Raw genomic sequence first — 25,507 nt, forward strand, 5'->3', positions numbered from 1 at the left:
GAGAGATCGGGGTGGGGGTGGGGGTCGGAGAGAGAGAGAGGGAGACACAGAATTCAAAGTAGCCTCCAGGCTCTGAGGTCTCAGCACAGAGCTAGACACAGGACTGGAACTCAGGAATTGTGAGATCATGACCCAAGCCAAAGTATAACTTTTAACCAACCGAGTCAGGGACCTTCTATTTCTGAAATAGTACTGGAATATGTTACACGTGTCTCACACTGCTATCACCACCCTAAACATTCCACCAAATGTTTTTTTAAATAGATACATGAGGGAATAAATCGGACAGGAAGACAGTAAAGTGCAATAAATAATGGCACATAGTGCCCTATGTTAATCACGGAATAGGTTTAATATCTTTTCCGTTTTTCAAAGTGCTTTTTCAGAACTTGAGTTTTCCTCATTCAGTGTCATGAAAATGGGTGACCTTTTCTTGTACATGCTCGCCTCTCTTCCCCCTCCTTCCCTTCATGTGGATCCCTTTCGTCTTCATTTCTTCTCTCTCTCTTAAATCTAGCCTTTCTTTCTGGGACCCACTTCCGCTTCTCCTTCCCTCTCCCTGGCCCGGCGCCTTCCCTCACAGCACGCTGGTCAGCTCCTCTTGCTGGTAGGCGGACTCACACCCGCCCACACGGAGCCGGAGTCACGAGTCTGCCGGCGGTGAGCTACGAAGCAGGAGGCTTAGCGGGCGGGGCGAGGCCGGGGCGCCCCGGCTCCGCAGCGCGCGTGGGCGGAGCCAGGCACACCGTCCGCCCTTGCTATATGTGCGCCTGCGCTGGGCAGCTGCGGGGCCAGTAGGGACGGAGGAGACAAGATGGCGCTGCGGGCGATGCGGGGAATCGTGAACGGGGCCGCACCCGAGCTACCCATGCCCACCAGCAGGCCGGTGGTGGGATCTCGGGAGCAAGCGCTGGCAGTTAGCCGGAACTACCTTTCCCAGCCTCGCCTCAGTGAGTATCAGAGAATAAGACGAATCTTGTTTTTGCTCCTTACCCAGTCCCGTGCTCTCATTCACCTGCTTAGCGGGGGAGGGGGGATTTATTTTTTCCTCTCTCACCGCCCCTACCCTGACCCAAAAGTCTGTTCTTAGAAGGAGATATGAGTGTACCTAACGTTTTCGTAACATAGGTAGGCCAAGGGCAAGAGAACCGCCAGGAACTTTTTCCTGGGGGTGGTGGGCTCCGGGCTATTTACCCCGCCCTCTCCAACTTCCCTAGACTGGAGCTTAATCAGGCACTTGCTTCCTGTTTCTGAGGCAAGGCCGCTTCTTGTGACTTCAGTCTTCAGCTGCCCCTGCCCCATATCATTTGGATATGTACCCTCTCCTCCCTCTGGTATAGACCTTTAGGGGTAGTCTGGAGTTCCTGCCTAGGGAGACTCTGTAATGCCATCGTTGACGTGGTCTGGCTTTTACTTGATGGAGGTCAGGCCCACAGCCAGAGGGAGATGTTTTGTGGAAGGGCTGCTCCACGGGAGGACACCTTGATATCAGAGAATGCTACAGCTGAAAAGTATTCTGCAGGTCATCTAGTCTAACGCTCTCATTTTACAGTGTGAAGCTTACAGTCTGGGAAGTACACGACTTCCAGACTTTAAATGCTTAAATGATTGGCAAAGCAGGAATTAAAATTCCGTTTCTTAATTTTCTCTGGGCCCTTTTCTACCATTGTCTCTTCATTTACTGATGAGTTAAACCTAACACGATTGAGTGCAAGGATATCCTGGGGAAGCCAAGCAGCTTTGCCCGTATTATATAGTCTATGTGCAAAGCATATCATACATATGCATGTTTAAGTGTTGTTGTGACTGTAAAAAAAACCTGCCTTAATAAACCATGTTTTAAGTGGACTACCAAAAGAAATGTTTATTTATTTATTTATTTATATTACTAAACAGTACAGTTGTGTAGCATCAGATGTCTTCACAGCTTCCTTAGGAATTAGGGATCAGCCCTGGAAATTGACTCTTTTTAAAACCTGGGGAAGCACCTGATGTTTCCCCAGGTGGTGAGACAATGTTTGCACTGGTTAATTGCCAGAATGCCTGTTTGTGGGTGGCTCTTTGGTTAAAAAAAATTTCAAATGAAGGGTTCCAGTCTAGGGCTCTCCAGTCTGACTAATCCTATCCTGATCTATCACTAGGTCATATGACAGCACTGCAGTGAGTGGAAGAGGGAAAACACAGTTGATTCCATGGTTTACTAAAATGTGCTTTTTACATTGAGAATTATCTGCATTAGAAAATGCCTGTTGGAGATTTATATAAATTAATGTTTCAAGAAATTGACAGATATTGCATTCTTATATAGATTTTGACAATAAATTTATACTCAACAATTACACATTTTATTTTATGAATTGCATTTGCATGCTTTGCTTTTCTGGGTAGAGCAGGTAAACATTAGTGACTTGTAGGAAAAGATTATAAGGGTGCAATAGTTTCCATATAATTTTTCTTTCAGTGTTAATTCAGAGAGTATCAACTGAAATAATAAAATTGTTTAAAACATGGTTGTTAATCCTTAAGAGAGATGAGTATGGTTTTTCACTATTCTTTGTGTGCTTAGCCAGCGCTAAAGAACTCCAGAGGAGATGCCTCCTGACAGAATTGTTACAATATAATGCTTAAAACTGAACCTCAGGAATCCTTTTTGTATCCTCAGTGTAGCAAGGTGCTTGACACATAGGAGGTGTCTTGTAATTGTTTGATAACCTGCATTTAAACCCCTTGTTTTAATAGTTTAGGAGATTCTTAATGTGGGTGGAATCAGAGTAGGGAGTTGGGACACTTATTTGAGTTGCCCTTCTGTGTCTGGGTTATTCTGAAAAAGCATAAATGATACTGAATTTAGGCTAACAGTTAACTATATTTGAATATCATCCTTTTCTTATATTGCCATATTCTTGATTCTAGTCCCACAGTTTTAATTGCTTCTGAGTAAATATTGATTAACTTCTTAATTTTTCTAAAGATTGATTATACCACCTTAGGTGATATGTTATTATAGTAATTTAATGTGTGCTTTTTGAATAAAGGAGTGGAACTAATTTGGCAGTTCCACTGTAAAAATTCGATCCTGTTTTAAAACAGCATCACAATTATGGGTCTGTTAACGAGAAATGGAAAATGAGATATACAGCCTTGAAGTAATCATGAGCATTTTAGTTGAATTTCTAATCACAAGGAAAGAAAACTTAATTTTCTTTTAAATTGTGAGCAAAATTCAGTAATACATATAGAACTTTTATACACTGAACAGTTTGAATTAGATAATCTCTATTGTTCTTAAGACCTTACTTAGATCAGAGCTAACCTTAAGTTTATTATTTCATGGTGCAGAGTTAGCCTCAGAACTAACCTTATGTTTCCTATTTCATAGAGCAGAGTTAGCCTCAGTGAAAAGTCAAGTGAAGGAATTATCAGTTTGCCTTTTTTTAGAACCTCTCAGTACCCACCTGTCAGGGTGTGGGTCTCTACTATTCTTGCATAATAGAAGATGATTGCTTGGGGTTTTTGTTTTGCTAATAAAGTGGAGGCTAGAGCACTGGATCTGGTATTATGCAATGACTGTCTAATTTTCTCTGAAAATTTCACAATCATTAAGTGGTGTTACTAGTGTTGAACAATATCATATCCTGCAGGAGGAAGAGGATGTCATCTGACAAAATAAGTGCTTCTTAAAACCTTTGTAAATTTTGATTTTAAAATATTACTCCATAAATATTACTTGATAGTACTTGCTTGATAGTTAAGGATCAAAGATGTAATGTGTTCAACATGTAATGTAAACATGTATCTATGTTGTCAGAAGTTCTGAATATCCCCTGCAGACTCAACTTACTCATCTGGGAATTTTCATAAGAGTGGTCATTATTTTGGTAAATACAAATGTTTATATAATTTGTGAATAGGTTTTGACTTTTCATAGAGCAGCTTGATGTCTTTGGCAGCCTTACTCTAAACTTTTCTCTCTGCTTTGGGCTGTTAATAGTAATTGTGAGGAAGGCTGGGTAAACACTGTTGAGAGGTAAAAAGTAGTGTTTGGTATCATTTTCTCTGCTTGTATTTTTTTAAAATAGTTTTATTATGGAAAAGAGCTATAGTTGGTATATATAAACTGTCTTATAGTACCTGTTTGTAGTCAAAATGCTAGGAATTGTGTCACCTCTATATTTATTAAATTATATAGGAGACTAAGTTCAGAAATACAGGGTCATAGAATACCAACCTTAGAATTGGGAGAAAAAGCCAAACAAACCAAAAATCCAATTCTAAGTCCGGTTCTTACATTTAGTAACAAATTTGTCAGAGCCTTAGTTTAAGTGTAGAGTGGCTTTATCAGCCTTGCTGATCTCCCAGCATTTTGTGAATCTGAAATGAGGTAACTTCTCTGACGACACACTGTATAGTGTGAAACACTCTCTAAATGTAAAGTTTGGTAATATTTTTATTTAGTTTGGGTTATAGCTTTTATTTGTTCGGTTTGTATATGTCAGTTTAATTTAAATCAAGATGTTGCTTAAGCTCTGATTTGTATCTGAAGTAGTCTCCTTGCATTTTTTAAGCTTTCCAGTGAGGGGAAAGAAGTAAGCATCTCCATTAGATTCTCCCACTCTGCCAGTGGCTATATGCCATTGTAGAAAGACTGTGTAGCAGTAGTGACAAAATTTAGACACAAGAGAAGTATTGTCCAGTGCATTAAATAGCAACAATAACTTACTTTTTCATAGCTAAAGTTGCAGACTTGTGAAATTGTTTTGAGTGGTATAGCTACTTAAGTCTTACTAATAATTACAAGAGTGTACCAGACCACGGAAAACAACCAGTTCAGTTTTGGAATTTGAGCTGCAGTACAGAGTTAAAAGAACAAGTGGCTCTGGGTCCAGGCTATATATAAGTTCAGATTCTTGGGGCACCTGGGTGGCTCAGTCAGTTAAGCATCCAACTCTTGATTTCGTTTCAGCTCATGATCTCAGGGATCCTGGGTTCGAGCTCTGAACTGTTAGCACAGAGCCTGCTTAGGATTTAATCTCTCTCTCCCCCTCTCTCAAACTAAATACACTTAAAAAAAAAAAAAAAAAAGTTCAGATCCTTGTCAAGTTACTTGACTACTTATCTGAGAGTCCTTTTTCTCTTCTAAAACTTGGAATAATATTCGTTAACTCTGATCTGTTAATGGAGATTAAGTGAGAATTCCTGACAATTACTTATTAACTGTATATTGGTGGTGTTGGTATTAAACAATTAATTTGAATGGTTATTTATAGACTTTTTAAAGTATGTACATTGTTGCAAATTTAGAGACTGCTTTTGATGAAATAGAATTTTCTGTAATAGAAGTCAACTTGATTCATTGTTTCCAGCAAAAACAATGACTAGTGTTTCTTTTTCTTGGTCAGGCTTTTGCTTGTGACTGGCAAAACTTAATAATTTGAAATGAGCTTGAATTTAAACGTGAGATTCTGAAGGATCTGGTTGCGGAGGCTAAAAGTTCAGAGAAGATGCCAATCTTGGTGAAAAAGTAGAGAGAATTTTCAGAATCTGAAGAATTTTGTTGGTTACATTTTATTCAAAACAGTTGCCTCTAGGAGCACCTGGATGGCCCAGTTGGTTAAGCTTCTTTCTGACTTTGGCTCAGGTCATGATCTCACAGTTGTTGGGTTCTAGCCTTGCGTTGGGGCTCTGCGCTGACAGCACGGAGCCTGAGCCTGCTTTGGATTCTGTGTCTCCGACTCTCTGCCCCTGCCCTGCTTGTGTGCTCACTTGCTTGCTCTCTCTCTCTCTCTCTCTCTCTCTCTCAAATAAACATTAAAAAAATAAAGTTAAAACATAGTTGCCTATAAATCTCAAAACTAGATCCTCACCCCCAGCCCACCAGCTGAGACCCTCCTCTTATCCCTGACTAAGTGAAGGTTTTGAAAATGTGTTGTTCCTATATTTTTAAAAGCTGTGTTCTAGGAAAACATGTTTCAGATGTAGCTCCCTTTGCATTTCTACATAGCAGTTTTAGAAAGTCATTGAAAAACTGAATGTTCAAGTTCACTCAAAATGAGAAAAATTAATTTTTTTTAGGAGTAGGAATTATTTTTAAGAGTATCAGATTATTTTCATATAGTGGGGAGGATTTTCATAAAAAGCCTCTGTTTTTTTCTGTTTCTGTAATTTAAAGGGAATTGGATTAATTGTTTTACATTACCATCCATTCAAGTAACTTAGCTTTTTAAATTTGTGACTTGGTTTTTATTATACAAGGTTAAAAAAGTCATTTGGGGCCCTCTGTTGAGATAATTACAATTACAGATATTCAAGCAAATATTTGGTATCAGGTTTAAATGTCCTATGAGCATGAAAGACAAATGCCCCTGATAGTGCTTTCCTGCTTCCAGCATTTGTCCCAGGGTGCTTGCTTTCTGGTTGAAGAAATTGTTTTCAAGTTTTTAACCCCCTTGAGTGGACAGACTAGTTATATTAAATGGTTTCCTCATTCTTGGAAGTCTATATTTGTGCCAAAAATCTCCATCCCAAGACCTCACAAGAAATGAAGCAAATGAAAAATTCTCAGATGACAATTTCTTAAAATGTATTTAAAGCCTTGTATTAAGTTTTCTTCATTTATTTCATTTTTTCAGCTGTTCTGATTATGAAATTTAGTTAATTCTGAGATTAGAATTATTGTCTCCTGAGTGTTCTGTTTTATACCTAAATAGCGTTACATTTGACATGTTTGTTGGTGTAGGATAGCTGGCTCCTTTCTGAAATGAAGGATTTGGGTAGTACCTTATTGGCTGGTAGTTTATTCCTAGAGAATAATTTGCAGTAGAAAAATACAGGCCTCTAAACTGACAGTAACATTTTACTTTTTCTAAGAAAAAAAAAAAAAAAAGATCTTATTTGACCTCTTCCATTGCCTACTCCCCACTTCCTAAAGTTCTTTTCCCTGTAATTTTTATGACATCATTTAATTATGGCTTTTTACCTCACAGATTACATTTTCTCAGATTTCCTTTGTGAGTTTTGTCATTTGTGTTTAAAGTTGTTGAGGACTTCCTTTCCCTTCCTTATCTACTTTGTTAAGTGCCACCTCTTATTTAAAGCATTATCTTTTCTCTTTGAAGTAAGAACTGCTAGGTTTTTCCTGTGCTCCCACAAACCCTCTATGTCTGTTATAGCCCTTAACTCTCCCCCCCTCTCCATATAAAACTGGGAACTTGTGAAAGAGCTCTGCCCCTCTATGCCATCTTTGTTTTTGTGTCCTGGGTCCATAAAATAAAGTGACTTACAGTAAGAACACAAAATGTTTTTGCTTGGATGAGGATGGATTATGAAAAGTTGTACAGGCGCAGGCATATTTCACAAATTCAATGAAAAGTTTTTAACTGTTTCACTGCTCCATATTATAATAGGTGCAGTAGAGAGAGGAGCTTTTTGGTAATACTACAGAGACAATTGTGGGTTGTTGTCCTCTTTGACTAAAGCTGACTCTTCTGTGTTTCTTTCCAGCGTACAAGACAGTATCAGGAGTCAATGGTCCACTAGTGATCTTAGATCATGTTAAGGTAATACCACTATGATTATCATTTAAACATTTATGTAATTAAAGACATGGCATTAAGTCCTGTTCAGCACACTTTAAATTTTGTGTTACTGTTTTTAAGCCATTCTTTGGTCTGAATGTCAGTGCTATCTAGGAGACTAGTTTTAAAATCAAAAGACAGAATATTGGATTCCAGTAGTGGATCTACTGTGGATTCTGTTTATGGCCTAGAATTCCTCATTTGCAAAATTAAAAAAAAAAGAAGAAAGAGAAAATTGGGGAGCGGTGTCAATCCTACCTCATAGGTTTATTGAGGAAAAACAACAGTAATCTATGAATGTGTTTTATAACCTATAGATTATTATTAGCTATGTGATATCTTTTGGCTGTTGTCATAGACTGCCATGTGTTATACTTATTTGTTAATAGTATTTGTCTTCTTTACTAAATTTTAAGGTCTTTGAGTGAATAAACAAAGTTACTTTTATCTTTGAGGGCCTGACACTGGTTTTCAAGTAATGATAAACAAGAACAGGTTATCTCAGCAGTGACTGAAACTCTAAAGAACAGTTTTTACTTACTCAGTCTGTTGTAAGGATCTTTAGTTACATATTGGTTATTTAGCTACACCTATGCTTAAGAATTAAAAACACTATTACTGTTATTATAGAAAAAGAGGCATAGGATATAGACTATAATTGAATATCCTAGGGAAAGCCTCCTACCTGAGCTGTATGATCAAAATATTTTCCAAGAAAATAATTTATGTAGTATGCTCTCTAGAACAATAATTCTGTATTGGTTGGTGTTGGGGTGGATTAGGGGAGAAGCACACAATTATTAGTTTGTTGGGAGAAGTAATGGTGGAAATATGTTTGACATGTGACCTCTCTGGAAGCAGAAAATAAATCGGAAAACGTTTCCTCAAAGAAAGGGCAAAGTGCATTGTCTCTTCAGCTTTATCACTAAGATTATATTTTTATGCATGACAAGGTTCCTTTACAAATTTTAACCTTAAGATTAAGCATAACAAACGCATCTTCTGGCCACAGTCTCATGCTAGTCTGCAATTTGATTTAAAGCCTTAATTTATTGCACTCAGTTTGTGCAGGGTGTAGGCAGGTGCCCATTAATGTTTTGTGAAGTGGAGCCTACACTTTTATTTTTGAGGAAAAGATTGGATGCTTTCTTTCTTTTTTTTAAATCCTTTATTTCTCCTTTTTTTTTCTATGTTAGATAACATTTTTGACTCATTATAAATGTTATTGAAAACAATTAAAAATATTCACATTTCAATTATGTTAAGCGCTGAGCTCAGAACAGAAGATATGATGGTGAACAATGGGCCCTCCCCCGTGGAGCATCATGTAGTGGAGAAGCAAATATAATACATATATATATATAAATATCTAGTTAGTATTGCTATGAAGGCTAAGTGTGGGATGCTATAAGAGTCGGTAACAAAAAGGATTTTTATTTTTAAGTGTATTTATTTTGAGAGAGAGCACATGTACGTACACAAGCTGAGGAGAGGCAGAGACAGATGGAGAGAGAAAATCCCAAGCAGACGCCACTGTCAGCATAGAGCCTGACTTGGGATTCGATCTCACGAACTGTGAGATAGGACCTGAGTCGAAATTGAGTCAGATGCTTAAGTGACTGAGCCACCCAGGTGCCCTGAGAAGGACTTCAGAAAATATCTTTCAGGAAGTAATTTTAAGAGTGATCAAAAAGTTTCATTGATGTTTGCTCCAGCTGAGGAAAAACTGGTAAATATATGTAGTTGTAGAAATGGCTTTATAACACCACATTTAGAGTAGCTTTTAGAATTTAAAGGTTAAGGAACAGATAATTTTATGCAAATTGTGTCAGAAAAGAAGAAGATGGAGACTGCTCAATTCATTTTATGAAACTGGCACATCTTTGGTTTCCATACCAGACAAAGGGTAGTAGTGGAAAAGAAAAAAAGACAACTATCCTCGCTTATAAATACGGATTCCAAAATTTTTAATAAATTTTTAATAGTCATGTATTGGAGATTAGCAAAAATGAGTATGTAAAAAATCCATAGAATTGTGACAAAGTAGAGTTTGTCCCATTAATACAAAGATAATTTAATGTTAGGAAATATATCAGTCATTTAGCTTAATTCAGCTCATTTATGGATCAAACTAGAAAGTGCTTGTGCTCCTCTAAATTAATAAAGAAAAGGTGATAAAATTACTCATTTCCACAAAAACAAAAGGTTTTAACCTCTTAAAGGATATTTACCATAACCTACAGCAAACAACATACTTAAGGAGAGACTCGAATAACATTCCCATTTAAATCAGGAAAAAGCTGAGGATGCCTAGTTGATGCACCATTTTCTATCTTTGTACTTGGAACCTGACCAGTGCTGTGGCTAAAAGAAAGAAGAGTATAAAGGTATTAGAGGAAAGGCACAGGTGTCATTATTTCTTGATAATACCATTAACTAAAACCCAAGTCATTCAGTAGGCAAACTACTAGAAACAATGGTGTAACAGAGTTGCTGGATACAAGAATCAGTCTATAGAAATCAGGAGTGTTGTATGTGGCAGAACTCCTTATTTACAGAAAACCTTAAAACTTTGTTGGAAGACAAAAAGGAAGACTTAAAATAAGTGGAGATTCCATGTTCATTAATGAAAAGACTCAGAATAGGCAAGATACTGATTCTTCTCAGGCAACAGAATCAGAGAGAAATTACAAATAAAGATTTGGTGCAGGCATAAGCAATTGTTATCAATGGAGCAAAATTAAGCTCCCTCAAACCAACTCTTGTCACAGTGCAGATTGTGACTTGGTAAATGATAAAAGCAGCATTGCAAGTCAATGGGGGACATTTTGTGCTGCATAAATATTTTTGGGGTAATTGGCTTTCTATGTGAAAAAAGAATAAAAATGAGAAAAAAAATGGATACCACAAACAAAGGCAATTGGATTAAACCTGAAAAACTTACTAGAAGACAAAATTGAAGACTATTTGTACGACTTAGATTAGATGATTTTCTTTCCTAAACCAGACACAAAAGGCACCAACATAAAGGAAGACAAGTTATTTTCTTACATAAAAAGTTTTGATATGATACCATAAAGAAAATTAAAAGACAAGAAACAGTAGAACCACATACTTACAGAAGGATTAATATCCAGTACCTATAAGACTCCTACAAATCAAAGAAAAAACAGATCCATTTGAAAAGTGAAGAAGAGATATAAGCCAATCATAGGTAATGAAGTCTTAATTGTCAATGGAAATGAAAAGCTGTTCCATATTAGGAGAATCTGGAAAATACATATTGAAAAGATGCTATTTTTTACTTCATTAAAATGGCAAAAATTAAAGTTCAAATAATAAAAGATTGGCACAAATACAGGGAAAAGATAGTTTTGTATACTGCTAGGGAGATCTTAAAAAAATACAGTTCCTTTGTAGAGTAGTATGAAAATTTAGAGAAAATGGGCACAGCCTCTAGCCCATCACTTGGTAGCCAAATACCTTATGGAAAACCCACTTGCATGAGGAGCTGCGTGCAAGAATGCTCTTGTAGCATATTTGTAATAGTGTAAATTTAGAATAACCTTGAATAAAATGTGGTGTCATTTGATTTTAACTACATTTGTTTTGTTTTAACATTAATTTTGGGATGCCCATTTATTCACATGTTAGCATCCCCAGGTGTCTTATGGGTACCTGCGTGGCTCAGTCAGTTAAGTGTCTAAGTTGGGCTTAGGTCATAATCTCATGGGTTGTGAGTTCAAGCCCCATATCAGGCTCTGCTCTCAGCGCAGAGCTCGCTTCAGATCCTCTGCCTCCTTCTCTCTCTGTCCCCCCACTCGCATGTGCTCTCTCTTCTCTCTCAAAAATAAAAACATTAAAATAAATAAAATTTTTAAAAGAGTGTTTTAAAATCAGTGATGCACCATTGTTTAATGGAGAGATGTTTTCCTTCACATCACACAGGGAGCGATGCACTTTGCAATAGATTGTGTTGATAAAAGAGGTAAGTATTACCATGACAGATCTAAAACATAAGATCAAGTGAAGAAAAAGAAAAGCTTCAGGATGATATATATAATACGTTGCCATTTATGTAAACAAAACACTAAAATATATTTCTGGGAAATCTGCATTTTAAAATATTAAAAGTGGTGGGGGGTGCCTGGGTGACTCAGTTGGTTAAGCATCTGACTCTTCGTTTTGGTTCAGGTTATGATCTCAGTTCATGAGTTGGAGTCCTTTAGCAGGCTCTGTGGCTCTATGCTGACAATGCGGAGCCTGCTTGGGATTGTCTCTCTCCCTCTCTCTATGCCCCCTACTCATGCATGCATTCTTTCTATCTCTCAAAAATTAACTTAAAAAAAATAAAATATTAAAAACGGAAGAGGCATACATACTTGGTTAGGAGAGTTTGAGGGGGAACATTTATCTTCTTATTTTCAGTTGGCATTTTTATCCCCTCCCCACAAAGTATAAGGGTGAGTACACACACAACCCAGAAATAAACGTCAGTTCTGAGTACTGGGAATGTGGTCATTTGTAAGTTTTGTGCCTTTCTTTAGTTTCAAAGTTTAAGACATATACACAGAGAAGAAAAATTTAATTGCTGTGTTTTTATGGATTTAAGACCTTTCTCTGTACCTTATGCTGTGTTTACCAGTATATGTACCAGGTGCTAAGTGTTTAAAGAATGTAAACTACCTGACGATGTTATAAACTCTCAGTATATACCTTTGGGGGAGATTTTACATGCATACATGCTATGATGGAGATAGAGCATACAGAGGAATTTGGGGAGCTTTTAAAAGTTGGTTATTGATCTTTTATTTTTTCTTATACAGTTTCCCAGATACGCTGAGATTGTCCACTTGACATTACCGGATGGCACGAAGAGAAGTGGGCAAGTTCTAGAAGTTAGTGGTTCCAAAGCAGTGGTTCAGGTAAGCATCATTTTCAAAACCTGGCCAGTTGAACAAAAACATTAAAGGACACGTCTTGTCTTTTCTAGCAATTATTGAGTAAGTATATCTTGATTACTGGCTATTGGTAGAAAAAATTTTTTCTTGTTGTCTTGCCAAATGTCAGCATCTATATTCATTCTAGCCCAATAGCTCCACTGATAAATGGCTTTTTTTTTTTTTTTAAATAAAACAAAGCAGATAATCACATGGAAAGAGAAAGATGAAAAGACAGAATTTATAGCTTATGGGATGAAACCAAAACAAGATCTGAGTTTGTTTATTTCATTGTCTTGTATAATACCTAGTTTTTAATGTTACCAATTATGAGAAATGCCAGTTTTCTCAAATAACATGTTCCTCTAAAAAGTACTATAGAGCAAGGATCAGCAAAATTTTTGTAAAGGACTACATAGTAAATTTTTAGGCTTTGTGGGGCCACCTAAGGTCTGTGATGCATATTCTTACTCTTCCTTTCTTTTCCTTTTTTTTGTTTTTAAACACTTTAAAAATGTAAACAACATTCTTAGCTTGATGGAGTTGGCCTAGAGGCACAATCCTTGGTTTAGAGGTTGGCAGTTTGGTTCATCACCAGGGACATTTCTCTGTTTATTATGAAAATAGTATGCATTGATGTATTTTACTTTATATAGGCTGTTTAACAGACAAAAATAATATTTAAGTACTTATGATCTAAATCCCTTTTACTCTTCTGATTACTTTTTCTTTCTCAATAGGTATTTGAAGGGACTTCAGGTATAGATGCCAAAAAAACATCTTGTGAGTTTACTGGGGATATTCTCCGAACACCAGTGTCCGAGGATATGCTTGGTAAATGGATGTTATGCGTTGTGAGCAGAGATCTGTTTTCTTTTAAACATATTTCCATGGAGTCTTTCTTAAAAATTATGACTGTTTGAGTCATAGTCCACTCTGTACTGTCTTGTTACTGTTTTACAGGTAGGGTATTCAATGGATCAGGAAAACCTATCGATAGAGGTCCTGTTGTACTGGCTGAAGACTTCCTTGACATCATGGGTAGGAGCAATAAATGGATTTCTGTGTTTTGAAGAAAATAGCCTCTATTTTATAATATCTTTGTCAGAGAGTGATTTTTTTTGATATTTTAAGTAGACAATGTGATACATATTAATTGTATTATTTAATTTTTTTCTAGAAATCTTAAAATTTTATATAAAATATTTTAAGGTATTATAAAATATCACTAGGGTATATCTGAAATATAAATAGCTTTGAAATGTAAAGGATTTTGAAATTAGGATTTCTCTCTTATTTATTTTGTTTTAGGAACTTGAGTTCTGCTACCATATATTTTGTGTCTACAAAAGACTGGAAATGTTACTTAATGGAAAAGTTACTTAAACAATTTCAGATTTTTAAAAATAACTGATTCTTTAAGAGTAGAAAGAAATTATTTATATGGCTATAGTCTTAATGTATTAAATGTTATCTTTTGGAACTACTTTAGGCCAGCCTATCAATCCTCAGTGTCGAATCTACCCAGAGGAGATGATTCAAACTGGCATTTCAGCCATAGATGGCATGAACAGTATTGCTAGGGGGCAGAAAATTCCAATCTTCTCTGCTGCTGGCTTACCACACAATGAGGTGAGAACTAGGATCTGTTTTGTGTGAAATTTAACAAGGGAGATTTTTTTTTTAATGTTTTATTTATTTTGAGAGCTTGTTATTGCGAGTGGGGGGAACAGCAGAGGGGAAGAAAGAGAATCGCAAACAGGATCTATCCACACTGTCAGTGCAGAGCCCAATGCGGGGCTCGATCCTACAAACTATGAGATCATGACCCGAACTGAACACTCAACCAACTGAGCTACCCAGGCGCTTCATCACAAGGGAGAATTTCCAAATGCTTCACTGTTAGTAGGAAACCAAATAAAGGGTTTACAGCAATACTCACTTGTACCCATTGCCCATTTCAACAGTATTGTGTTTTTCATGCATGAGGTTTATCTTGCTTACTCTTACAAATCTTTGCAAAAAGTACAAAAACTTTTTTGGGTAAAGTCCTTTAGAACATCGTTTCATTTATAATTCCAATTTCAAAAAGTTTAGGATAAAAACGATTTTGTTGTAAAAATTTTAGATTTCAACTCAGTTCGTTTATACTTGTCATCAGATTGCAGCTCAAATCTGTCGCCAGGCTGGTTTGGTAAAGAAATCCAAAGGTGTAGTGGACTACAGTGAGGAAAATTTTGCAATTGTATTTGCTGCTATGGGTGTAAGTATAATTTTTTTGTTTTAATATGACATATAAAATTAATTGTTTATGTTATTAAAACAGTGCAGAAACAACACATACATTGTTGGATTTATTTCTAGGTAGAGAAGTTGCAATTTGGCATTTTGGGGTAAACTCAGGATTAAAATTTAGCACTTGACTGCAAAATTTAAGAATAATTTTCTCTATACCCAAAGCAGGCTGTTTTTACTCTGTTGGCTTTTGTGAAATTTTGGGGAGTACTTGAAACTTTAAAAGAAGGAACAGTGTAGATCCATAGCTTAGCCTTCATCAGAAATAAATACTGAGAATTTTTCTTCTCCCTGCACTGATGAAGTCATTGTTATTTAGGTAAACATGGAAACTGCACGGTTCTTCAAATCTGACTTTGAAGAAAATGGCTCAATGGACAATGTCTGCCTCTTTTTGAACTTGGCTAATGACCCAACGTAAGTAAATAGAGCTATTTCTTTCTGCTCATTCAGGCTTTAGATCAAAAATGTTACTAAGCCAAGGGAAGTAAAACGTTACAGTGAAAGCAACATGGGGATAGGAATGGCAGAGCTGTGTTTAATTAAATTCAGCTCTTCTTGCTGGCTAATTGGCTTTGGGCTAATCACCTTGGCTCTGAAGTTCAGTTGTCTCTCTCATAAAATGTGACAAATAATACTTGTCTTATACTGTTGTGCATTTTAAGTGAGATAATACATGTAAATTACCTAGTACCTAGTAAGTGATCTTTTCCTCTTACTTGAGAAACCTAGCCCTTGCCTATTTCTTCCCTCCCTGTTTCTCTCTGTTTTAAGAACAATGTAGTTCTGAGAAATTAGGGGCCCGTTTCTAAAATAATCTAACTTTGTAGCATTAAGTAATTCTTACTATAAAAATATATAAAATAACTGCTTACTTTAGAACTTTTAAAGTAATAATTGCTTTATCCTCTGCAATCTATTTAAAACTTTGAAGGGAAACTGTACTGTTATTTCCAGAATCATGTTGTTTAGTCTTTGGCCTTTTAATTTGAGTAACAAAGGACTTAATGTTCCATTTCAGTATTGAGCGAATTATCACTCCTCGCTTGGCTCTAACCACAGCTGAATTTCTGGCCTATCAATGTGAAAAACATGTATTGGTTATCCTAACAGATATGAGTTCTTATGCTGAAGCACTTCGAGAGGTAACTTTTTTCTAAAAATGGATTATTTTTCAGAGTTATCTTGTCTCTTTACAAGTTTTTATTTTTCTTTAATCATTTTTTTTAAGCTTCATCACTCACATATTAGTAAAATACCTTAATTGGAAAGGAAAACACAACTTTTTTTTTTGTTAACCTAGTTGAAATTATTATAGGATAAGATTTAAATTATTAGCCTAGTTATCGTACTGTAACCAGCTCCATGCATTTAAGACTTGATTCTAAAAGAGAGCAAATGATGCAAGTTGTTTATTCAGTTATTCTCCTAGGATGTTCTTTGTCCAGATTGTCAATTTTTAACCCTTTTCAGAATTTCATTCTTAATAATGTTAGTATTTAAATAAAACAGCATACTCTGATAGCACCCTCTTTAGAACTTTTTCCTTCAGAAAACTCAGTGTTTTTTTAGGAACAATGTTAAGATTTTCGTAGTTACCACCCAGAAGTTTGGGGTGTTTGTTCTAATACAAGTTACTGAAATTTTGAGTAAGTTACTCTTTTAAACATGTAAAAAGGGAAAAAGGACTTCTGAAGAGACATGCTGTATAAATACCCAGCTTCTTAAAACTCCCTATGATCCATCACCATATCTCATTCTATTGCAGTGCTTTTTCAGCATAGGAGTTTTTTTTTTTCCACCCATCACAGACCAGTACTTTTTTAAAGCACAGTTAAAATGAGTTATTAGCAAATTTTAAAGAAGGTATAAACTTACAAGCCTGGAATTTTACTTTTACTAGATTCAACAGATGTCAGATTGCCATCAGTTTTTTAAATACTTATTCTACTTTCTGTGTTATCTCATTACACATTGATAAAAGCTGGTCTGCAGACCATGCTTTGAGTACCACTACTGTAGCACACTCTTTTGGAGGTGCCAAAGTAACACCTAAAAGTTGGGCTTAATACTTTAGAATTCTTGGTGGTTGTAGGTTAATATATATGCCTATATTGTAGTGTGCATGTCTCTGAGAGAAAGACTATAACTATTCTTATTTTGTGTAATGAATGGACTCCTGGCTCTGTTATCTTGGGAAATTATTTAGCCAACCCTTGATTCCAACTGTAAGCTGGAGTTAACAGCATTACCTTCCTCACAGGATTGTTGTGAGGATTAAATTAAATATGTAAGCTGCATCAAATGATCCCTGGTATGTATTTCCTTTCCTTTTGACCTTTTCAGCATTAGTTAGCTTACATAAATATGGCAAGATCCGTGGCATGAAATAAATCTTGTGAACTAAGAATGTTCTCTTAGTTTTAAAATAACTTCCTTTGATTTATAGAATTTATAGATTGATTTATAGATTTTTTCTAGCAACATATTTGAAGATTTGCATTATGGTGATATGATTGTAGCAAGAAAAAAGAAAAACTTCTGCCCCCCCCCCTTCAACATATTTGTTACAGAATAATCTGAACTTGTGTTGCTAGGTTTTTAAGTCATCTTCTAGAGACTATTTAAAATTAAAAGAGGATACTTCCCACATTGTAATTGGGCATGTTTAAGAAAACATGTTCTAACTAAGTTTACTTTTCATATTCTGGTGTGTGATATTCTCCTTCTTGACTTACTGTCAGGTTTCAGCAGCCAGGGAAGAAGTTCCTGGTCGAAGAGGTTTCCCAGGTTACATGTACACCGATTTAGCCACAATATATGAACGTGCTGGTCGAGTGGAAGGTAGAAATGGCTCCATTACTCAAATCCCTATTCTCACCATGCCTAATGATGGTAAGCTTTTGGTCTTTGAATTATAGCACACCTAATCACTGTAAGAACTTGATTCTAAGACAGAAGAACATTTACCTTTTTGAGTTGAAATTCTGCCCCCCCCCCCCCCAAAAAAGTTTTTATTTAAATTCCAGCTAGTTAACATACAGTGCAATATTACTTTCAGGTGTAGAATTTACCCATTTCCCCCCACTCCCCACCTCCCCTCCCATAACCATCAGTTTGTTTTCTATAGTTAAGAGTTTGTTTCTTGGTTAGCCTTTTTCCCCTGTGTTCATTTGTTTTGGAGTTGAAATCCTTTTGAGAGTTTATCCTTCAAGAGTTTAGTGATTTGTTTCTAAATAAAATTTTTCATTTGATAACTGCCTATAATAATCATCCTTTTGTGGAAGAAGAAAAACAATTTTCTTTATAATTAAAATTTTCAATTTTCATTTATTAAATTACTACTGGGTGACTGCTATTATTGGGGACACAGATCTAGATATAAGGAATTCCTTTTGTGTTTTTAATTCAGTCTCTCTTTAATGTAAGTTACTTGACCTAGTTGGATATTTTTTATGTATGTGTACTAGTAAGGTAGCTTAAGTGCCAAATGAAGAGCACAAATAAGAAATGCCACAAGACTTTAGAGACAGAGTGATCACCAAAGGCTGCTTAAAAATGACTCTGTTTTAGAGGGGGAGGCAAACCATAGGAGACTCTTAATGGAAGGGAGGTGGGTGAGGGGACAGAGTAGATGGGTGATGAACATTAAAGAGGGCACTTGTTAGGATGAACACTGGGTGTTATATGTAAGTGATAAATCACTAAATTCTACTCCTGAAACCAATACCACACTATATGTTAACTAACTAGAATTTAAATATTAAAAAAAGGACTCTTATTTTGTGAAAGTACACAGTGCAATGCCTGTGTGAGTGTATGCTCGGGAGTGAAACCATTCAGTAGTCCTCTTCTGTTACTGCCTTTTTGTCCTTACCTCCATGCTTAAAAAGCACTTTTACAAAATATTTTCAGAATCAGTAATAACTCACTGTAAGCACTGTTTTCAGTGTTTTATAAGTATTACCTCATTTGATCCTCATAGCAGTTTTGAGATAAATGTTCTACTCTGAGGCACAGGGAGGTAAAGTAACCTATTAAAGTTAAGAAGTGATAGCTTTAGAACCTAGACAGTCTGAATTTATAATTCACACTATACTGCCTCTCACATGAAAATACTTGTTCCAAGAAAGTACCTACAAAATTACTTTATGCATTTAACCAACTTAAAAACGTCTTGCTTTGTGGAACTTTATTGGTGCTGCCTGCATAGTGGTCGTTTGCTTGTCTAACATTCCTATACTTTCTGTGTTGAAATGGTGCATATCCACTTGAAATAGCTTATGAACGAAGCATGTTCTCTCAGTATATATTAAATTGGTAAACTTCTGCCAGGGAACTTTGTGTTTAAAATGGAATTTTATTTATATTTTGGAGAGAAATAACTAGGAGACATGGTACTTTTTCTGAATGCAGCTAATTGACCTTAAATGCCCAATACATGTCTAACTGTGCTGCAACTCTAAATAACGCCAACCAATATGATAACCTCTAGCTACATTTGGCTGCTTAAACTCTAAAGTTAATTAAAATTAGGTAAAATTTGAAATCAAGTTTTTTGCTTACATTAGCCACAGTTCAAGTGCTCAGTAGCCACATTAGGCTGGTGACTACCATATTGGACAGCACAGATACAGAACTTTTCTATCACAGAAAATTATTCTAAAGAGCACCATTTTATGTAATGCTATAGGTAATGTACTCTCACTTCTTGTGGGTTTGTTCATATGATATGGACACTTTAATGTCAGATGTTTTCCTCTGGTAGATATCACTCACCCCATCCCTGACTTGACTGGATATATTACAGAGGGACAGATCTATGTGGACAGACAGCTGCACAATAGACAGGTATTTGACATTTGAGCAGTGTTGTCAATCTTACAAATCTATTCTTCAGTTTCTCTTTAGTGACTTTGACTTTGCTTTTAGGAATTATTTTGTCAGAAAATGTCAACTTGAATTGTTTATAATACAGCTATAAAATTGTCATTTCTCTATACTTAAGTCCTATTGTGGACAAGAATGCCAATACTAAGAATGAAGTTTCCACTTTTCTTAAAATGGAGTCAGAGTTCTCAAAGAACTTTCTTGGGTATTCTATTCCATAATAGTATAATCTACCAGTCTTATTATTAATACAAAAAAATATATTTTTCTATTTTTTATTGCAGTATCAGTGACTACATTTTATTAGTTTTAGGTGTGCCAAGTAATGACTTGATACTTACATGTATTGCAGGGTGATGACAGTAAATCCAGTTACCATCCATCAATACATATAGTTACAAAACACTTTTTCTTTATGATGAGAACTTTCAAATCCACCCACCTGGCTACTTTCAAATATGCAATGCAGTATTATACACACTGTAGTCACCACGCTCTAGATTACATCTTTATGACTTACTTGTTTTATAACTGGAAATTTGTACCTTTTGACTCCCTTCACCCAGCGCCCATCTCAGGCAGCCACCAGTCTCCTTCCTATATCTGTAAGCTCACAGTTTTTTGGGTTTGGATTTTTTAGGTTCCACATATAAGTGAGAACATAAAAGTATTTATCTTTTTCTGCCTGACTTATTTCACTTAGCATAATGCCTTCAAGGCCCATCCATGTTGTAAATGGCAAGATTTTTTTTTAATGGCTGAATAATCAAAAAAAGATTGATGGTTTTGTAATAGATGTGGCTTCTAATACCAGCTTTTGGGTGGAATTACTTACTGTTAGTTAATCTTTTTATTTCATATGTGATTATATGAATCACATAGAGCTCAGAAGGCTATTTAGATTTGATACTGTAGGCAGATGTTGAAAATTCTAGTTTTTCAATATGCTCTTGTACTTTTTTTTGTAGGTTTCATTTTGAGTTTGATTCTCAAAAGAAATACTATGCCGTAAAGTCTCACTTCCTTTTCTTGCTAGGAAAAGATATTAGAACTTAACTAGGAAACAAATAATGCAGTTTTATATAATTTAAGGGATAATAATGAGTTTCAAAATGCTTCTTTACTACCAGTAAATCTTGAATTTTGTATTTAAATGTACTTTTTTTCCTCATGTTCTGTGCAAGATTTACCCGCCTATTAATGTGCTGCCCTCTTTATCACGGTTAATGAAGTCTGCTATTGGAGAAGGTATGACCAGAAAGGATCATGCTGATGTATCTAACCAGCTGGTATGTATGTCATCTTAAGGATGGGGTTTAAAGAAATGAATACCTTTCTTTGTCCATTTGCTGTCTTACGCCTCTTGTCTTTCTCCCATATCACTGTACTTATCTCCCAATCCAAGTAGAACTTTAATAAAGGTTGCATGTGTAGAATATATAATCATTCATTAGAACCAAGTCTTTTTTTTTCCCCCAGAGTATTCCTGAATGATACTGTAATTTCTTACTTAAGATCTTAAGCAATCACCAGAACACTAAGGGATACAGCTTTGTATATTCTGTGAAGTCCTTGGTTTTTGTAGTTGTATGAGATTGTACACCAAGCACCATAAAGAAAAATACTTTTGACCTTAAAGTAGAAATGGTAAGCCTAGGAGCACCTGGGTGACTCATCCAGTTGAGCATCTGATTCTTGATTTTGGCTCAGGTCATGATCTCATGGTTTGTGGGTTCGGGCCCCACATTGGGCTCTGTGCTGACAGCATGGATCCTGCTTGGACTTCTCTCTCTCTTCCTTTCCTCTGATCACACTTTCTCTCTCAAAATAAATAAGTGAACTTTAAAAAAAAAAAAAGCAAACCTCATACCGCAAATAGTTTTTCTGAACTTTGAGATGGATTTCTTTGTGGTATGAGTTCTGACTTCACATGCTATTAAAATGTAAGCTCATTGAATGTTGAGGAAGTGTATGTTTTAGAGAATATTAGTAGTGCCTATGGACTGCATGCCAGAAGACTCCTTTCTCAGTGAGACTATAATAAAATTTTTCTTATACTTTCATATGAACTTTATGTGAATTATGTTTGTAAATAATGTGAAATTCCTTCTGTGGTCTCTTACATGAAGATAGGTATAGAAATACTCCTAAATATATAGCCCAGATTACTGTTAACATTTATAAAATCTTATCCCTATTCATATAAGCATTTCTTCTCTTTAGTATGCATGTTATGCTATTGGTAAGGATGTACAAGCCATGAAAGCCGTAGTTGGAGAAGAAGCCCTTACCTCAGATGATCTTCTTTACTTGGAATTTCTGCAGAAGTTTGAGAGGAACTTTATTGCTCAGGGTAAGATGACTGTTTTCTCACAAATATAAAAACCTCATATATAGTTTTGAAGACTTCTTTCCCAGTCTGGACAATTTACATTGGTCTCTACATGATTTTCCTTCTGAGTAGAGAAGAGGTTCTTCCAATTGTCTATCATGTCTTTTTGCACTTAGCCCTCAAGCTCCTTCCCCTTTGCCTTCAACTCCATTATCCATTCAGCTCCCATCTGAATTTTTCCTTCTCTTTCACCTGGCTTTCTGCTCTGCTGCCTCCACTGCTGGTTCTCCTTCCTCTTAACCCCTCTGCAATGATCTCCTCTTGCTTTGGGGGTTTGGGGCTTTTCTGATTCACTTATTTTCATCTCCTTTTCTGATATCTTATCTTCCTCTTCCTTCTCAGAGGCTTAGCTTCCTGTTCTTTCTGAGCTATTTTTTCCCTCTAGATTTAACTTTTTTCTTATGCTGTTGACTAAATTGCTATGTAGAATCCTCATCCTCTTTCTAAAGCTCTAATCCCACATCACCAACTAGGATACTTTTGTTTATGCTGCCATCTCCTCAGGCTTAGCATGGTCAGAACCCAGAGTTTTTTGGGGTTTTTTGTTTTTTTGCTGAACACCTGCCTAGCAGTTCTCTTTTCAGTTTATCTATCTCTTGCATGAGCATTGTCCTACTGAGCCCAAGCTCAGTAATTGGGCATTATTCTTCACTTTTATTCATTTATTCTCCAGTGACCAAATATTTATTAATTTGTGGTGTTCTTATTTAAAATATCCTAAGCACAGAGCCTGCTTGGAGTTCTCTCTCTCTCCCTTTCTCTCTGCCCCTCCCCTGCTTGTGCATGTTCTTTCAAAATAAATGGAAATAAACAATAAATAAGATATCCTATTCTGGTTTCATTTCCATTACAGTACATTAGTCCAATGTTTCTCAAATTTTAATACACTTTTGAATCAACTGGGATCTTGTTAAATTAGACATTCTGATTCAGTAGTTCTAGATGGAGCTAGAGATTCTGTATCTGGACAACTTCTTGGGTAATGTGGATGCTACCGATCTCTGACCACACTTTGCATCTTAAGGCCTAGTCCATACCCGTTTCCCATCATCCTAGTCATCAGTGCCAGCTTTTTCATCACTTTTCCTGACTCTCTTCGTCTCATTGCTAGAATAAATTTATTACTAATTTTATTGATTGTCCCTCTAGTAAAAAAGGCTCTATAATGGTTTTCATCAAATAGCACATGTAGGGTTTTCAAGCTGTTTTGATTGGTCTCTCCTTTGCCACCTGCTAATGCTGCTAATACTCTATATTTGACCTCAGTGGTACTTACAACAAATGTGTTTTCTTTGGAATAATGCATCACGCTATACACTTAGGACCTGTGCACTCTTCTATGTATGTGATGCATTTTTTATTAACATTAAACCCAAAAAAATGTGGATAATTTTTTAATGCAGAATCATAGTACCTTAAAAAGATTAAAATGAAGTTCTTTTAGTAGAGAAAAGAACCCAGAATTTCAGCCACTCTGATTCTTCAGGCAAGAAATGAAATTTATTTGAGGATAAGAGTGATTCTGCTATTAAAAATAATTAGTAACAACTTTGAAAATGACTGACCTATTCAGGGTATTTAGTTGACATTTAGGGTTTCTCAGTGTGTACAACCCTCCCTCAAATTCATCCTCTGTTTCTAGAAAAGTGCCTTTCTTGTAATCTCTGGACAGAATACTGGGTCTAGTTTCCATTGCTCCAGGTATTTAGGATCCTACCCAGTTATCCAAAAAGTTGTCCCCCCACACACCAGACTGCCCTCTCTGACCTGCAGGCCTCTCTCCCTTTTCTCTGATTCCTGATGGTACTTAACTGTATCCTCATTTACACATTCGGTTGCTTTCAGTCTTAGGAGACCTAACTGCTTTGTTTCTGTTTTTTTTGTTTGTTTGTTTGTTTATACTCGATGCTCACAGCCCTACTGTGCCATAAATAATGAATAACACTGATAAGTGGTAAGTAGTTTACCGTTACTCATTCAATCTCATTTTTTTCTAAGGACCTTACGAAAACCGCACTGTCTATGAGACTTTGGACATTGGCTGGCAACTGCTCCGAATCTTCCCCAAAGAAATGCTGAAGAGAATCCCTCAGAGCACCCTGAGTGAATTTTATCCTCGAGATTCTGCAAAGCATTAGCTGCTACTTTATCGCTGGCTCGATACACTTGTGAAATAGTGTTCTGTTTTCTTTATTCCTTTTGCACTCCCTAATCCCCCATCTCTGTGTTGGAGTTTGCCTTGTTACCCTGTAATTAAAAACAAAGAATAGTAACATGCTGTGCCAGTGTTGCAATGTTTTAAACTTCTAACAGACTTTAAAATATCCCCTGTTGAGAAAACCCAGGTCATCAGTGCTCTTTTTAAAGTAGCTTCAGGGATGGAGGTGAATTTTTCTTACTGATGTGTGTTTGTACATAGTGGTACAGTTAGTTGCCTAATAATGTCTTCATTATTTGGGTCTCCTCTACCTTATCTCTCAGCCCCCTCAAGAGTATCACTGTCTGAAATTATAACGCTTTGATCTCCAAGTTAGGGCCAGGATCAGGTCTAAAAGAAGCCTCCTGTCTGAAGAGCCAAGAGCCTTTTCCCTGAGCATTTGTTTTTGGATTGTTGCTGTGCTCGTAGGTATGTGCTGCTGCTCTAAGCAGATGGTTTAACTGTCCACCTGCTTTTTCCTACTTAATGACTAGATTAGAAAAGGAGTTTCCTTTTTCTCTTTAGTCCATATGAGTTGGGAATCCTGTGTTTTACTGTTCTCCCTCCCTCTGAGTGACACAGAATCCTGCAGCTTTTGCACAGCTGGCATCACTCTGATAGTAGTGAGATGCCTTGTCTTAATGATCCTTACTGGGTTTCCCTGCAGAGGAATCATAATTAAAATAACTAATAGAACTGTTGCTTGGAAAGAGTTGGGGTATAATAAAAGAAGAAGGAAAAACCCATATTCATTCTACATTCTGACATGCTGACAGTGGCTTAAGTTTCTAAAGTGTTTACCAGACGCTGAGGGCAAGGTGGGGAAGAGAAAGCTTTTCTGTGTATGGATATTTTAAACTCTGTTGACAGCCGCCTTTGGAAGACCCCCTATTTGGTCCTGTTTTCTGACCCATCTCTGCCTTTTCAGGTTAATCTTGTGATACAAGTGATAGCATTTAAAAGCTTTCGCCTTTTAATTCTCGCTCCTTCCTATTGTGAGCCCTGAGCTGTCTTCTATGCACTTTTGCCATGTCTACTGTTTAGTCTCTTTGTGTTCTTTGTTACTTGGGTGCAATAGCAACTTCTCTGTGCATTCCATCTTTCAAGTTGTGTAAAGTTCTTTTTTCTCTGAGGGTGTAGGGGTGGGGGGAGTCAGCATGATTATATTTTAATGTAGAAAATGTGACATCTGGATATAAAATGAAAATAAATGTTAAAT

General features: G+C 36.3%; 1 protein-coding gene across 1 annotated transcript; it reads left to right on the plus strand.

Moving 5' to 3' along the window:
* Window positions 1-757: 757 nt before the first annotated feature.
* Window positions 758-25,507, plus strand: ATP6V1B2 (ATPase H+ transporting V1 subunit B2). Its single transcript, XM_049632472.1, has 14 exons — window positions 758-950; window positions 7,501-7,556; window positions 12,401-12,499; window positions 13,255-13,348; window positions 13,478-13,555; window positions 14,007-14,146; window positions 14,676-14,777; window positions 15,129-15,226; window positions 15,831-15,954; window positions 17,554-17,704; window positions 19,578-19,660; window positions 20,884-20,988; window positions 21,923-22,052; window positions 24,090-25,507. Exons 1-14 carry the CDS (start codon window positions 815-817, stop codon window positions 24,227-24,229), a joined length of 1,536 nt encoding a protein of 511 aa, XP_049488429.1. The 5' UTR covers window positions 758-814; the 3' UTR covers window positions 24,230-25,507.

The sequence above is a fragment of the Panthera uncia genome, chromosome B1, assembly GCF_023721935.1.
Source record: "Panthera uncia isolate 11264 chromosome B1, Puncia_PCG_1.0, whole genome shotgun sequence".
In the NCBI taxonomy this organism is placed as follows: Eukaryota; Metazoa; Chordata; class Mammalia; order Carnivora; family Felidae; genus Panthera; species Panthera uncia.

Bases quoted from the DNA above. Each gene is read 5' to 3' on its own strand.
- ATP6V1B2 (XM_049632472.1), top strand. From the start codon at position 815: ATGGCGCTGCGGGCGATGCGGGGAATCGTGAACGGGGCCGCACCCGAG. The intron at 13,556-14,006 runs GTAGGAGCAATA...GAACTACTTTAG, and splicing joins AGACTTCCTTGACATCATGG to GCCAGCCTATCAATCCTCAG. The intron at 14,147-14,675 runs GTGAGAACTAGG...ACTTGTCATCAG, and splicing joins CTGGCTTACCACACAATGAG to ATTGCAGCTCAAATCTGTCG.